Source organism: Oncorhynchus kisutch, linkage group LG11 (genome assembly GCF_002021735.2).
Source record: "Oncorhynchus kisutch isolate 150728-3 linkage group LG11, Okis_V2, whole genome shotgun sequence".
In the NCBI taxonomy this organism is placed as follows: domain Eukaryota; kingdom Metazoa; phylum Chordata; class Actinopteri; order Salmoniformes; family Salmonidae; genus Oncorhynchus; species Oncorhynchus kisutch.
Window position 1 is genome coordinate 76,248,902 of NC_034184.2, and position 17,316 is coordinate 76,266,217.

At 41.0% G+C, this 17,316-nt stretch overlaps 1 protein-coding gene across 1 annotated transcript; it reads left to right on the forward strand.

Annotated features, from left to right (window-relative positions):
- The first annotated feature begins 927 nt into the window (after window positions 1-927).
- On the forward strand, window positions 928-11,058 carry LOC109900127 (sperm-associated antigen 6). The gene is made up of 11 exons (XM_031835107.1): window positions 928-1,087; window positions 1,236-1,331; window positions 1,482-1,648; window positions 5,913-6,096; window positions 7,795-8,000; window positions 8,237-8,410; window positions 8,582-8,734; window positions 9,781-9,972; window positions 10,142-10,258; window positions 10,612-10,757; window positions 10,884-11,058. The coding sequence occupies exons 1-11, from the start codon at window positions 1,063-1,065 to the stop codon at window positions 10,945-10,947; spliced, it is 1,524 nt and encodes a 507-aa protein (XP_031690967.1). The 5' UTR covers window positions 928-1,062; the 3' UTR covers window positions 10,948-11,058.
- The last annotated feature ends 6,258 nt before the right edge of the window (window positions 11,059-17,316 follow it).

The window sequence follows — 17,316 nt, forward strand, 5'->3', positions numbered from 1 at the left end:
TATATCAAATGTTTTTAATTCCTAGTAGAATAAAATAAATATGTACAAGTTTCTAATGTATAGTTTCTCTTGTAGCAGAGAGTATAGAATATTGTCTTCATTCATTTGTCTAATAATGTGTGAGAAACTTTGGAGGTGTGCACATTGGTCTGACAGGTCTGAAATAATGTAGGCTTCGCACACCATCAATGTGCTTTAGTGTTCCCCTTATCTTATCTATTATCCATTAAGTTCATTAGCATAACGCTTCATTTCAGCATAACATATTTTACAATTGTAGCTAGGTCTAATAGGCTTATGTTTGATGTAGGTTGCCGCATAGCCTTTTTCTGTCATCATATAGGCCTATAGGCTACGTGTATTTTTATTTTATTTTATAGTCAATCTATCTATGACTGCGTAAATGTACAGCCATGCAGGCTTATTTGTTCAATGCAGAAATCAGGGCCACAATGTTGCTCTAAGACCTGATAGGCTATCCCACCACGGTGGCAACATTGTTACAAACGTCTTAGTGTAACCATTCGAATCTTCAAAGTATCGTTCTAATTATGCTGTGATTAGCTTTTTTATCTGCATAAAAGTGTGATCGCATGTGAGCTATCACTATGTTGCATCTTTCAACATATAGAATGAAAGATGTCTTCTTGTCTCACTTGGCAATATATTTTTGCGGGAGCGACACCAGAACTGTCATCACTAGCATCTATAGAGTCATTGTTCTATACCCACGAAGTCATAAACCTCTCCCATTTCAACAATTTCTCTTCTTAAAAATGTGATTTTAAACCTAACTCTATCATTAACCCTAACCTTAACCATACGGCTAACTCATTTTTGAGCAGCACGAGCGATGAGAAAGCCCTGTTAATGCTTCCGGTTTGTCGCTACGGCAACGGTTACACGCTAACCAGAACTTGAGGCTGTAAGAGCGAGGCAGATGCTGCACCGTACTGTTTACAGCTGATGTTTTAGGCAAAACTAACAAGCAACAATATAGTTGTTGCAGTTACATATTCATAAGAAAAGTGGAGTTTATTTTTTTCAATTAAATTGGTAATCATGAGTCAACGACAGGTTTTACAAGGTAAGATCATTTGTAGTTGCAATTTTTCAAGTCTGTTTTCAAAGCTGTTTTGAATGAACCTCAAGAGTAAAGATAGTGCCTGCAAAACGTAGCTAAAGAACAGTTTACATTTTTTAATACTAATGGATCGTTAATTTTTGCCTTTTAGTGTTTGAGCAGTATCAGAAATCAAGGACACAGTTTGTGCAGACTATTGCTGAGCTTGCCACAAGACCGCAAAACATTGAAACTTTACAAAATGCTGGTAAATTGGGACTTGGGTACCCATTTCTGTATATATGTATTTTTTCAAACCAATATTCTATTTTAGCTGACTTTTATTTATGTGCTGATCACAGTTCTATCGATAACTTACCACAAGACAGAATTCCTTTCCTACACGTCCCCCCTCTAGGTGTGATGTCCCTGCTGAGGCCTTTACTGCTAGATGTGGTTCCTACCATCCAGCAGACAGCTGCTCTGGCTCTGGGAAGACTGGCCAGCTACAATGAAGATCTGGCAGAGGCCGTCGTCAAGGGAGACATCCTCCCACAACTCATCTACTCCCTGGCCGAGCAGAACGTATGTCTGTGTGTGTCTGTGAGTGTGTGTGTGTGTTTACACCAACCGTCGTCAAGGGAGACATCCTCCCACAGCTCGTCTACTCTCTGGCCGAGCAGAACGTATGTCTGTGTGTGTCTGTGAGTGTGAAAGTGTGTGTGTGTGTGTATGTGTGTGTGTGTGTGTGTGTGTGTGTATATACACCAACATACACTCCCTCATTCACCCTGCTGAATGGTGTCCCTGACCCTGAGAGTGTGTTGGCATTGTACCCTGGGCAGGGGGCCACTCCAAAGGCTAAAGCACCCTTCACACCACATCAGGGCCTCTCTCTCTCAATCTGCCTTCTCACAGGGGTCTGCATGCATAGTTAATGCTCTGAATGTAAACTCTCGCTTAAAGATTCAATATGTTGAAATCGCTCGGCCATTTTCTGATTGCTAAAATTCCAATAGTTCGCCTAATTTCAGTTGATGTGACAAAACAAGCAATGTGTACAGATAATCATTGTACCATATAAACTCGCTGAGAAATATATTTTCAATAACCAAAAGTATTGTATTTTCAGCTGTTTGAAGCTGGAGTGTGAAAGCAGAACTTAAAGCTGCAATCTGTAACTTTTCGGCCGTCCCGACCATATTCACATAGAAGTATGAGTTATAGATCTGTCATTGTTATTGAAAGAAAGTCTAAGAAGTAGTAGATCAGTTCTATGTGCCCTATTTCTATGCATCCAGTTATTATGTTTAGTTTTTGCATCTTTTACTTTTGGTTTGGTACACCAGCTTCAAACAGCTGAAAATACTATATTTTCGGTTATGGAAAATATGTTTCAATGCGGTTTATATGGTACAATGATTCTCAACACTATACTTGCTAATTTTGTCACATAATCTGAAATTAGGCAAACTATTAGAATTTTAGCAACCAGGAAATGCCACAGTGATTTCTGCATAGTGCATCTCTAAGAACAAGAAGCATAGAAATGGTGCACATAGATAAGCTCTATCGCTTCTTAGACCTGCTTTCAATGCGTGACAAATGTACAACTCACATTTCTATGTGAATTTAGTCAGTTCACCCAAAAAGTTACATTTTGCAGCTTTAAAGAGCATCTGCTAAATGTGTATTAAATGTTTCCTCCTTCCATCTGCTAAATGTGTATTAAATGTTTCCTCCTTCCATCTGCTAAATGTGTATTAAATGTTTTATCCTTCCATCTGCATGTGTGTGTTTTAAGTGTTTCCTCCTTCCATCTGCTAAATGTGTATTAAATGTTTTCTCCTTCCATCTGCTAAATGTGTATTTAATGTTTCCCATTTCCATCTGCTAAATGTGTATTAAATGTTTTCTCCTTCCATCTGCTAAATGTGTATTAAAGGTTTTCTCCGTCCATCTGCGTGTGTGTATTAAATGTTTTCTCCTTCCATCTGCTAAATGTGTATTAAAGGTTTTCTCCTTCCATCTGCGTGTGTGTATTAAATGTTTCCTCCTTCCATCTGCGTGTGTGTGTATTACATGTTTTCTCCTTCCATCTGCGTGTGTGTGTATTAAATGTTTTATCCTTCCATCTGCATGTGTGTGTTTTAAGTGTTTCCTCCTTCCATCTGCTAAATGTGTATTAAATGTTTTCTCCTTCCATCTGCTAAATGTGTATTTAATGTTTCCCATTTCCATCTGCTAAATGTGTATTAAATGTTTTCTCCTTCCATCTGCTAAATGTGTATTAAAGGTTTTCTCCTTCCATCTGCGTGTGTGTATTAAATGTTTCCTCCTTCCATCTGCGTGTGTGTGTATTACATGTTTTCTCCTTCCATCTGCGTGTGTGTGTATTAAATGTTTTATCCTACCATCTGCGTGTGTGTGTATTAAATGTTTTCTCCTTCCATCTGCGTGTGTATGTATTAAATGTTTTATCCTACCATCTGTGTGTGTATTAAATGTTTCCTCCTTCCATCTGCTAAATGTGTATTAAATGTTTTCTCCTTCCATCTGCGTGTATGTGTATTAAATGTTTTCTCCTTCCATCTGCGTGTATGTGTATTAAATGTTTTCTCCTTCCATCTGCGTGTGTGTATTAAATGTTTTCTCCCTCCATCTGCGTGTGTGTGTATTACATGTTTTCTCCTTCCATCTGCGCGTGTGTGTATTAAATGTTTCCTCCTTCCATCTGCTAAATGTGTATTAAATGTTTTCACCTTCCATCTGTTAAATGTGTATTAAATGTTTTCACCTTCCATCTTCTAAATGTGTATTAAATGTTTTATCCTTCATCTGCGTGTGTGTGTATGAAATGTTTCCTCCTTCCATCTGCTAAATGTGTATTTAATGTTTTCTCCTTCCATCTGCTAAATGTGTATTTAATGTTTTCTCCTTCCATCTGCTAAATGTGTATTAAATGTTTCCTCCTTCCATCTGCGTGTGTGTGTATTAAACGTTTTCTCCTTCCATCTGCGTGTGTGTATTTAATGTTTTCTCCTTCCATCTTCTAAATGTGTATTTAATGTTTTCTCCTTCCATCTTCTAAATGTGTATTAAATGTTTCCTCCTTCAATCTGCTAAATGTGTATTTAATGTTCTCTCCTTCCATCTGCTAAATGTGTATTTAATGTTTTCTCCTTCCATCTGCTAAATGTGTATTAAATGTTTCTCCTTCCATCTGCTAAATGTGTATTAAATGTTTCCTCCTTCCATCTGCGTGTGTATTAAATGTTTCCTCCATCCATCTGCATGTGTGTGTATTAAATGTTTCCTCCTTCCATCTGCTAAATGTGTATTAAATGTTTTCAACTTCCAACTGCTAAATGTGTATTAAATGTTTCCTCCATCCATCTGCATGTGTGTGTTTTAAATGTTTCCTCCTTCCATCTGCTAAATGTGTATTAAATGTTTTCTCCTTCCATCTGCGTGTGTGTATTAAATGTTTTCTCCTTCCATCTGCATGTGTGTATTAAATGTTTTCTCCTTCCATCTGCGTGTGTGTATTAAATGTTTTCTCCTTCCATCTGCGTGTGTGTGTATTAAATGTTTTCTCCTTCCGTCTGTTAAATGTGTATTAAATGTTTTCACCTTCCATCTTCTAAATGTGTATTAAATGTTCTCTCCTTCTATCTGCGTGTGTGTGTATTAAATGTTTTCTCCTTCCATCTGCGTGTATGTGTATTAAATGTTTTCTCCTTCCATCTGCGCGTGTGTGTATTAAATGTTTCCTCCTTCCATCTGCTAAATGTGTATTAAATGTTTTCACCTTCCATCTGTTAAATGTGTATTAAATGTTTTCACCTTCCATCTTCTAAATGTGTATTAAATGTTTTATCCTTCATCTGCGTGTGTGTGTATGAAATGTTTCCTCCTTCCATCTGCTAAATGTGTATTTAATGTTTTCTCCTTCCATCTGCTAAATGTGTATTTAATGTTTTCTCCTTCCATCTGCTAAATGTGTATTAAATGTTTCCTCCTTCCATCTGCGTGTGTGTGTATTAAACGTTTTCTCCTTCCATCTGCGTGTGTGTATTTAATGTTTTCTCCTTCCATCTTCTAAATGTGTATTTAATGTTTTCTCCTTCCATCTTCTAAATGTGTATTAAATGTTTCCTCCTTCCATCTGCTAAATGTGTATTTAATGTTTTCTCCTTCCATCTGCTAAATGTGTATTTAATGTTTTCTCCTTCCATCTGCTAAATGTGTATTAAATGTTTCTCCTTCCATCTGCTAAATGTGTATTAAATGTTTCCTCCTTCCATCTGCGTGTGTATTAAATGTTTCCTCCATCCATCTGCATGTGTGTGTATTAAATGTTTCCTCCTTCCATCTGCTAAATGTGTATTAAATGTTTTCTCCTTCCATCTGCTAAATGTGTATTAAATGTTTCCTCCATCCATCTGCATGTGTGTGTTTTAAATGTTTCCTCCTTCCATCTGCTAAATGTGTATTAAATGTTTTCTCCTTCCATCTGCTAAATGTGTATTAAATGTTTTCTCCTTCCATCTGCGTGTGTGTATTAAATGTTTTCTCCTTCCATCTGCGTGTGTGTGTATTACATGTTTTCTCCTTCCATCTGCGTGTGTGTATTAAATGTTTTCTCCTTCCATCTGCGTGTGTGTGTATTAAATGTTTTCTCCTTCCGTCTGTTAAATGTGTATTAAATGTTTTCACCTTCCATCTTCTAAATGTGTATTAAATGTTCTCTCCTTCTATCTGCGTGTGTGTGTATGAAATGTTTTCTCCTTCCATCTGCGTGTGTGTGCATTAAATGTTTTCTCCTTCTATCTGCGTGTGTGTGTAGCGGTTCTATAAGAAGGCAGCAGCATTTGTCCTACGTGCAGTGGCCAAGCACAGCCCTGCTTTGGCCCACGCCGTGGTGGACTGTGGGGCGCTGGACGCTCTGGTCATCTCTCTGGAGGAGTTTGACCCTGACGTCAAGGAGGCTGCTGCCTGGGCTCTGGGGTACATTGCACGCCACAATGCAAGTAAGGACACAGTATACACAGACCAGGGTTTGGAACCGATTCAGGGAACAGAACCAAGAAATGGAAAATAACAACATTTTTCAAGGAACAGAAACGGAACTGAGAATGAAAGTGATCCATACTGTTCCAGAACAAAACCATTAGTCTAATAACATTATTTTAAGTTCTAGGCCTTTTTCTCTAGTCCCTCAAAAACAATGCAACAAAGCATTGATGCAAAGCCTTCACTCTGTCACTCAGAAACGTTTTCCAGTGTCTGCCTGCCAGCTGAACATCTTTACCAGTGTGTGTGCATGTTTAGGCTACCTGCCCCTCCCCCTTCAAACCACAAGCTACTGTAGCCCCTCCCCCCTTCAAAGCATATGTCACTGTACTGACGTTACCATAGGCTACTGTACTGACGTTACCATAGGTTACTGTACTGACGTTACCATAGGCTACTGTACTGACATTACCATAGGTTACTGTACTGATGTTATCATAGGCTACTGTACTGATGTTACCATAGACTACTGTACTGATGTTATCATAGGCTACTGTACTGATGTTACCATAGGCTACTGTACTGATGTTACCATAGGCTACTGTACTGATGTTACCATAGGCTACTGTACTGATGTTACCATAGGCTACTGTACTGATGTTACCATAGACTACTGTACTGATGTTACCATAGGCTACTGTACTGATGTTACCATAGGCTACTGTACTGATGTTACCATAGGCTACTGTACTGATGTTACCATAGACTACTGTACTGACGTTACCATAGACTACTGTACTGTCGTTACCATAGGCTACTGTACTGATGTTACCATAGGCTACTGTACTGACGTTACAATCGTGATTCTGAAGATCAGGAGAGAGATTTTTATTCGCTAGAGAAAAATGGATGAACTTTTCATTGCCAGTTAATATACTATAGGCTTTGTTATCACATTTAATGTTGGATTTATTAACTACAAAAAGGTAAGACGTGTTGTTAATTCTGGTGCCGCTCTGCAAACACAGGCTTGTTATCTAGCTAGCGCAAGCTTGTTAGCTACTGTAGCTAGCTCAAGCTTGTTAGCTACTGTAGCTAGCTCAAGCTTGTTAGCTACTGTAGCTAGCTCAAGCTTGTTAGCTACTGTAGCTAGCTCAAGCTTGTTAGCTACTGTAACTAGCTCAAGCTTGTTAGCTACTGTAGCTAGCTCAAAGGACATTCAAAGTTCCTTCATAGATGCCGCTCCTCCATAGGTATAATTCTGTGGACCTAATTCAGATAATACATGTCATAACAAGATGTCCAGCACTTCAAGCCTCCTCCTCAACCCTCTCTTGCTCTCTCCCCACCCACAAAATGTCAGTCGCATCTTGTGCCATAGGCTACACGCGTCTTTCCGTCGCGCATGTAAACAACTAGCTTACCTGCTCTATCTGCACTGATTGGTGAAGCCATTGAGTGAGCTAAAAAAATTTTTTTAATGATTTTACAGGTTAAAAAAGGAACAGAAAGGAACAATATAAACCAATACTTTTTTCAGGTTCGACCCAATATAGAACTTTTTTTTTTTTTTGCTGGTCGGAACAAAATATTGGTTCTGTTCAGAACGAAACGATTAGAAAATCCTGACACACACATACACACAAGTAACTCGCGTACGGACACACACACACCACACACACACACACGAACACCCCTCTCTTCTCTGTATGTAGACCTGTCTCAGGAGGTAGTGGATGCGGGGGCCGTGCCTCTGCTGGTGCTGTGTATCCAGGAACCAGAGGTGGCCCTGAAACGCATCGCTGCCTCGGCCCTCAGCGACATCGCCAAGCACTCCCCTGAGCTGGCTCAGACTGTGGTCGACACCGGCGCCATCGCACACCTGGCCCAGATGATTCTCAACCCCGACGCCAAGCTGAAGGTGAGGCGGCAGGAACGCTGAGACAAAATAAGGCTTCCTTAAGTCTGACAGGTTGACACAGTCATTATGTTGTCAATGTAAACAGACATAGATGAGGTTAGAATATACATTACAGTCCACTCTTAAATCCTGTATGCCACTTTTGTTCTTTCCTCCATCCCTTTCTTCACTTCCTCTCCTTCTCCCCTGTCTTTTTCTCTCTTCTCTCCCCCCTCCCCCTCTATCCTTCCATTCAGAGGCAGGTGTTCTCTGCGCTGAGTCAGATCAGTAAGCACTCAGTGGACCTGGCTGAGATGGTGGTGGAGGCAGAGATCTTCCCTGCTGTCCTGGCCTGCCTCCGAGACCCTGACGAGTATGTCAGGAAGAACGTCACCACGCTGATGAGAGAGATCACCAAACACACACCTGAGGTACACCCACACACACCAAACATCAGAGGTACACAGACACTACACACACCAGACATCAGAACACACACTCATTGACACCAAACACACACTAGGGGTACCAAACTCCCTAACACACTACCAAATTCTCACATGTGCTCCTACCCTCGCCCGAATGTGTGTGTATGTGTACAGCTGTCTCAGATGATCGTGAACACGGGTGGTGTGGCGGCCGTGATTGACTACCTGGGTGATAGCCATGGTAATGTGCGGTTGCCAGGGATCATGATGCTTGGATACGTGGCTGCTCACTCTGAAAACCTTGCTATGGCCGTCATCGTCTCTAAGGTATGTGTGTGCCAGGGTTGGGGCCAATTCAGGATTTCAGAAATTAATTCAATTGAAACAATGAATTTGAATTTAATTTGAATTGGCCACACCCCACAGAAAGCAGAAATTTTATTGAATTTGACTTGAAAAAATGTATAATTTAATAAAAACAATCAAAGCAATTCAACTGAGATGTGAAACATGAAAGTATTTTTAATTTGACAAATATTTTATCAAAAGGATATGCCACTCATTAACACAAAGAATACATATATATAGTTTCAATAATTAGTTTGATTATAACTCAAAGATGTCAAACAGTGTTTATCTTTGTCATGAGATGTTAGATTTGGGACTCCCTAAAAACACGCCACTTCGATACAGCTACGACTGGAAGTTGCTTTTTGTAGCAGGTTAGGAGAGCATTTTCGCTAACCTTAACTATTTTCCTAACCTTAACCTAATTAACCTAAACTAAACTGCTACATTAATTCTCCTAACCTGCTACGAAAAAGGCACTTCCGGGCATAGCTGTATCGAAGTTGCGTGTTTTAGGGAATCTTGCTACATTGTTCCTTTCCATACTGCAGTGTTTGATCTAATGCATTCTGGGTAGAAGAAAAAAATATGATGATATTTATAAATGATGGGAATGATGAATTATTATAGACAACCCACAACATGATCTTAGCATATTTAAAGACCCCTGTAATTATTTTAAATAGTTTTAGGAGAACAAGCTTTAAAAACTAAATGTTTCAACCTCAGGCTACATGGTAGTTGTGATCATACATGATAAACAAAATAAACATTACTATTGTGATGTGCAGAATAAATAAGCCATTTGAATTGCTTCCGGTGGTGTGTGGCCAATTCACAACTCAATTCAGATATGACCCCAATCCTGGTGTGTGGCCAATTCAAATTCAATTCAGATAGGACCCCAATCCTGGTGTGTGCACTGTGCATCGCCTGCAAGCTCTGTGCTCTCTCTTCCTCCCTCTCTCTCCTTCATAACCTCTCTCCTGTCCTCCCTGCTTGTTGTTCCTCCTCCGGCCCTGTAGGGGGTGCCCCAGCTGGCCATCTGTCTGTCTGAGGAGCCAGAGGAACATATCAAGGCAGCAACAGCGTGGGCGTTTGGCCAGATCGGCCGCCACACCCCGGAGCACGCCAGGGCCGTTGCCACTGCTAACGTCCTGCCCAGCCTGCTGGCTCTCTACATGGACACAGACAGCTCCGAGGACCTGCAGGTCAAGGTAGGGTCATAGGTCAATGTTGTCACAGGTTACCAGAAGCTTGTGTAGTAGACACGGGTGCTACTGAAGCTCTACACTGAACATTTCTGAGGGTCATAAGAGCAACAAACAATAAACGGACCATAACGTATCCTGTATCATCCTGAGTCCTGACCCCCCCTCCACCCAGGCTAAGAAGGCTCTTAAGAGCATCCTACCAAAGTGCAACTACCTGCCTGCTCTGGAGCCCCTGCTCTACGAAGCTCCCAGCAACATCCTCAAACACGTCGTCTGCCAGTTCAGCAAGGTGGGGGCGTGTTTATCAACTTTTTATTTACATAAGCCTCTTCACACTACCAGTTATTGCAGAATGGACCCACACGGGCCCCACACTGCCTAATAATGTTTTAGTTCTAAAAATCAGACTATGTAAATCCAGTCTCTGACTATTTTGAACCATGTTTGAGAAATTATATTTTCATTAGTTCATTTTAAAAGTGCAATTAAATCCAAGATTAGGCTTGATCTCTGTTCGGGAAACCTAACCCGAAGGTTTGATTCAGACAGTCCAGAAAGTCCAATGCTTTGTAATCCCTATACCCCCCCCCCCCCACCCACCCACCCACCACCACCCTCTCCCCTCCCCCTCTCCCTCTCCAGGTGCTGCCCCATGACAGCAAGGCCCGTCGTCTGTTTGTGACCAGCGGAGGCTTGAAGAAGGTTCAGGAGATTAAGGCTGATCCTGGATCTGCCCTGCAGGAGTACATCAACACTATCAACAGCTGTTACCCTGAGGAAATAGTCAGGTACACACACACACACCATGTAATTGACTAATTTACTGGCTATAACATCAGTTGAATCTAGTGTGTTTCTACTAGCAGACATTCTCTCAGCCCCAAGTGAACCTTTGTTATGTTCTCCTGCTGTAGATACTACTCCCCCGGCTACTCAGAGACTCTGCTGGAGCGGGTAGAGAAGTACCAGCCTGTCTGAGGGTCTGGGGCTCACATCCCCTCCTTACTGACACAATGTGATATAATCGTTTTCCTGTTTCACCCTCACCCATGAATATGAGGACAGAAGACTATATTAAACATGATTTATTATTGCACTGATTCTGTTGTCTGTCTTTGTATGTGCATTATCATAGCTGAGTTGGCCTATGTGAGCATTTGAAGAGGAATGACAAACTTCCTCATTAATTTGCTGAACAAGTAATTTACTAGTACCTTTGAAACATTGTATATGCACCTAGTTTTGTGTTATTTAAAAATGTTTAACCTTTATTTAACCAGGCAAGTCAGTTAAGAACAAATTCTTATTGACAATGACAGCCTAGGAACAGTGGGTTAACTGCCTTGTTCAGGGGCAGAATGACAGATTTTTACCTTGTCAGCTCAGGGATTCAATCTAACCTTTCGGTTACTGGCCAATGCCCTAACCACTAGACTACCTGATAATATTCAGAGGGTTTTATATTCAAGCAATAAGGCCAGAGAGGTTGTGGTAAACGGCCAATATACCACGGCTAAAGGCTGTTCTTAACGTGGAGTACCACAAACCCGAGGTGCCTTATTGCTATTATAAACTGGTTACCAACGTAATTAGAACAGTAAAAATAAATGTTTTGTCATACCCGTGGTATATGGTCTGATATACCGCGGCTGTCAGACAATCAGCATTCAGGGCTCGAACCACCCAGGTTATATTTAAAGGATATATGACGTTTTTGGTGATAGAAACCCAATCATCCAGCATGCAGGTATTAAAACAAGAAGGATAGAAATGTAATGTAACAAACCAACCCCAAAAATCGTTAAAACAGGTCAGTGAAAAAAAACATTAAACCAATATTAGATACGAACTATGCTGTTTTATTTCCATATTTCCACCTTAAAAGAATGTTTCCTAGGAGGGCTAACGATGACCTGTATGTAGATGCATCTTCTTCGTTCATAGAAGGTCTTCCGTTCGATGAATTTACAGGATATCATCTTATAACCTAGAAGGTCTACTCAGTTGGATGCTAACAAATTAATTATGATTATTATTAAGAAATGTACTTGTCCTTTTTCGATCGTACAGACGGAATGTTGTTGAGAGCTGTCTTTAGGTGTATTTTGTGCGGTTGTTGTAGACTACCGCACAGACCCCTATCAGTTGTAACCAGCACTCTGCTACCCCCTGGCGGCCGCTTTCTCCTCCCAGCTCACATTTCCTTTCTCCAACAGCCGTGCCGCACATGGCGACCCTCCCCTCTTTGTTTACTGGCCCCGGCAAGCTTTAACTAGGGATTGCATTGACGGTAAAAAAAATATATATATGATTGGTGTGTGTGCGAGGGTTTCTAACCACTGTATCAGCCTATGTGACGCTATTGACACATATGGGCGAAGAGCCTTTTATGGAATTGTTTTATTGAACCTTTATTTCAACTAGGCAAGTAAGTTAAAAACAAATTCTTATTTACAATGACGGCCTACCAAAAGGCAAAAGGCCTCCTGCGGGGTCCGGGGCTGGGATTAAAAATAAAAAATGAATGAAATAAGAATATAGGTCAAAATACACATCACGACAAGAGAGACAACACAGCACTACATAAAGAGAGACCTAAGACAACAACATAGTATGTTTCATTAGCATATAAACCACAGGACTGGACATGACCACCAGAATATTTTCCCTTCTTTAAAAAAAAATATCGCTTGGATATAGAATAGAATGAAGAGAGCTCAGCTGTGTTGGATGCCATGTACATTTGGACAAACACGTGCAGAAATGAAATGGTCCGTGGGGTGCAACAAGGCTGCATAATCAGGAATGGTTTAGAGGTTCACTGTAGTCATGACCCTCAGACAAGAGAGAGAACTCAATGCGAGCTCTCTGGAGCACACGTCAGAATGAATAAAGTATGTCCAAATGAACAGCAACATATTTATTTTTTCTTTTACAATCTCACTAAATAATGTAAGCTAATTAATTAATAATATAATATTAATATACAGACCAACTGGAAACAAACTATTTTTGTGGTGGGAGTTTTATTTTTGATAGGCTAATGTTAATTAACATTATGGTCGCATTTTAAATAACATTTATTGGAGAGATTTTTTGTTGTTTCAAAAATAAACAAGGCCCTGATGCACACTGGATTAATTATAATAAAAATTATATATGGCATTTATCCAAAGCATTTACGGTCTTCCCGTACATACATTTCACGTATGGGTAATCCCGGGAATTGAACCCACCTTCCTGGCGTTGCAAACCATCTACCAATTGAGCAACAGAGGACTACATTCTGCGGGTGAAACATGGCTCTCGTGTCATTCATGGGCTCTTTTTAGATGTATACGCTGGTTGTCTACTAATTTAGAAATCTGAACTTTTATTTAAGCTACAAAACAAGTCTTCGAAGGACAATTAGTTTATTATACATTTTGTTCAAACATTCGATACAGGGCGTGTGAGTACATGAATTCATGGTTAGTTGATGTGTATAATTAGTGCGTGCTATGTAATCTGCTCTGCTCCCGGTTGAAGATAATTGTTGAATTTTACAACGCGATGCTTTCTCTCTTCCTCTTGAAATGGTTTAGATTCAGATTTTCACGTTTTTTTCTCACGCCAGTGTGTATTGTTTCTCACGCATGGCTTGGTTGAACCTGCTACCGGTGTTCATCGGTTGTTGGTTTGAAAACCCTCCAACCTTTCACTTGATCTACACAGCCTCTGCAATCCTTCATCTCCAGACATCTGTATTTCTTTAACTGCATTCCGGCCGCCTGACTTATTAACCCCATGAAAGCAGAGAAATGGAAACGGCACTTCTTGTGCACACACACAAACACACATCAAATCAAACGGTTATCGTTTGCATTATTCCATTCCGTTTTTGTTAACGGAGCTATCGAAACCATTTCAAGAAAAGGTAGAAGTTTATTAAGACAATAAAAATAAAAAAAAGCCCAACTGAACTGTTGTATAGGCCAGTGTTTCCCAACTCGAACCCCCAACAGTTTACCTTTTTTACCCTTATTTAACTAGGTAAGTCAGCTAAGAACAAATTCTTAATTTCTATGACGAACGACAGATTTTTACCTTGTCAGCTCAGGGATTTGATTTTACAGCCTTTGAGTTACTAGTCCAATACTCTAACTACCTGCCTCTAACCACCAGCCTACCTGCCTCTAACCACCAGCCTACCAGCCTACCTGCCTCTAACCACTAGCCTACCTGCCTCTAACCACTAGCCTACCTGCCTCTAACCACTAGCCTACCTGCCTCTAACCACTAGCCTACCTGCCTCTAACCACTAGCCTACCTGCCTCTAACCACTAGCCTACCTGCCTCTAACCACTAGCCTACCTGCCTCTAACCACTAGCCTACCTGCCTCTAACCACCAGCCTACCTGGCTCTAACCACTAGCCTACCTGCCTCTAACCACTAGCCTACCTGCCTCTAACCACTAGCCTACCTGCCTCTAACCACCAGCCTACCTGCCTCTAACCACCAGCCTACCTGCCTCTAACCACTAGCCTACCTGCCTCTAACCACTAGCCTACCTGCCTCTAACCACTAGCCTACCTGCCTCTAACCACCAGCCTACCTGCCTCTAACCACCAGCCTACCAGCCTACCTGCCTCTAACCACTAGCCTACCTGCCTCTAACCACCAGCCTACCAGCCTACCTGCCTCTAACCACTAGCCTACCTGCCTCTAACCACTAGCCTACCTGCCTCTAACCACTAGCCTACCTGCCTCTAACCACTAGCCTACCTGCCTCTAACCACTAGCCTACCTGCCTCTAACCACTAGCCTACCTGCCTCTAACCACTAGCCTACCTGCCTCTAACCACTAGCCTACCTGCCTCTAACCACCAGCCTACCTGCCTCTAACCACTAGCCTACCTGCCACCCCCCACATTCTCCTTATAGCCCTGGATAAACACCTCATTCAACTCTGAGGGCTTTATGATTAGTTGATTCTGGTGTGCCTGTCCACAGTTACAATAGGAATGTGTACTGTTGTTGGTACTTGAGGACCAGGGTTGGGAACCCCTTGTATATAGAGGCTATAATTAATATAAATTACAGGGGAAAAGTAACTTCATTAATTCAAAAAGATCATTTATTATTAACTGTGTTTTTATAAACTAAACTGTCAACCAATTAGTGACCAGTTGTTACAGGCCTTGGTTGTTTTAAATTACATTACTTTATGTAAAACATGTTAGTAAAATTGACTAGGTTATGTAACTGCTTAAATGAAAGTAAGTCAATTGTATCAAACACAAAATGTTATGTGGTTTATTCTACAGCGTCACAGTGACTTGTAGGTGTAACATCAACAGCAGTCTGTCAAAAGCCCCGGATGGTCGAGGCGTCGTCCCGGTTCCCTGCTTACAGGACTGTCTGGATTGCCGGGAGTAGAGCCTTCTTTTTAAATCACCACAGAAAATTAAACAAATATATTTTTTAATGTTTTTATTCAGAACCCTTTCTTACCTTAACCTCAACTGTATACTGTTTGATATAAATATAACAAATACTAAGAGGATTTGACTTTGTCACAGTAGTGGGTTGCCACTTGATATTCATAGATACTGTACATATAAACAGCCCCCACCAATGCTGAGTGGTGGGACAGGATAGGAGACTGTGAGTGATATGCCACTCAGGAGAAAGTGAGAGAGAGAGAGAGAAGGGGAGAGAGGCTTTTTTCTTGTACGTTGTAGGTATGATGTGGCAGCGTTGTCGGGGGAGACGTGGTACCGTGGTCATTATGGGATGGAGGGGCTAGTGACCAGGGAGTGTCCCGACAGCTTTACTGATGAGTCAGACACACACAACTCTACAGGGTGGTAAGATATCATCTTTTAAAGTGCTTTTTATTGTGACAGCTCTTGTGCAGTGCTTTCCAAACTGAGGGGTAAAGCAGGGGGCCCGAGGGGTCCCGGCTTTCAACTTAATCTTGAAAGTTGTATTAGTAGAATGCACAAGGTGCAATTTGTAAATTGGGTAGTGCATCATCAGGATTCCTCTTGTCAGATCAGTCATTGCAGACCTAAGAGAGCTATTTATAACTTGTCAGGAATGTCCAGATCAACAAGCCCATGTCAGCTCACGTTTTTTAGCCAGGTTTTTGAGCCCATTGATTCTGTTGTAATGTTTGTGTCACTCAAATATCACATGAATACACATTAGACATGGCAAAATGTATTCGAATTGCAAGAAAATTCTTTAACACAGAAAAATGTTCTCTGCACCCCATGGCAAAACGTGTAGAATTGCATGAAATAAGCTTTAAACCTGTAAAATGTTCTCTGCACCCCATGGCAAAACGTGTAGAATTGCATGAAATAAGCTTTAAACCTGTAAAATGTTCTCTCCACCTACAAGAGGGGTGTGAACAGTTTGTGTCATGAACAGTGCTTGTGACCATAGAAATAGACGGGGCGTGAAATGTTTCCAAATGCTGGAAGTGGAGCCTGAGTGAAAGAGTTTGGGAACCCCTGCTCTAATGAGTAAGATTTGTATTACATTATGTCAATTTACCCAGGAGTTTACAGGTGTTGGATCTTAATTTGACCCGTATTGGCATATCAAAATAATCCTGCAGCAACAACATTTGAATGTTTAGTCCATAATGTTGCTTGATCGGTGGTAAGAGTATTAGCTGGACAAAAGTAGAGTACAATACTGTTAATATAACTGTCTGTTAGTGCACGTTTTCAGTGAATTTATGTAAAACATGAAGCTCATCTGCATTTTCTGCATTCTCAGCAACAAAAGAGTGATCAAAATAAGATCCTACATCTGTAGATGCATTTTCTCCTATTTTTACATACTGTAGAAAATAATTGAGTAGACTGCTGGTAATGTTAATTCAAACATCTCTCATACCTGCTGTACGTGTACTGTATCTGTCTGCAGGTGTTGTGTGTCTGCCATGTGGAGATGGGAAGGACCTCTTGGCTGTGTACAGAAGTCTGGGGCCTTACATCTGTAACATCAGCCTGGACGTGCTGACTGACACATTGCATGCTGGGCTTTCCTCCTGGAGGTTTCTGGGTACCTAGCAGCTCCTTCGACTCAGCCAACAGATTAGTTAAACTTTATATCCAGCCACCATTTACCTGGTTTTATAGAAGTAACAGTGTAAAATGGTAATTATCTACACTATTAATAACCTCATAATTAACTGATTGATTGATGTGGTGATTGGACTGTTGTGTGGTTCTCAGGGATACAAGGCCTAGGAGGAGAGAACCTATCGTCCATGGACGTTAAGTTCAGTGGGAGGGGCCATGAAGGTCAAAAATCACACAGTGTCATCGTCCAGGACGATGTCTTTTTGA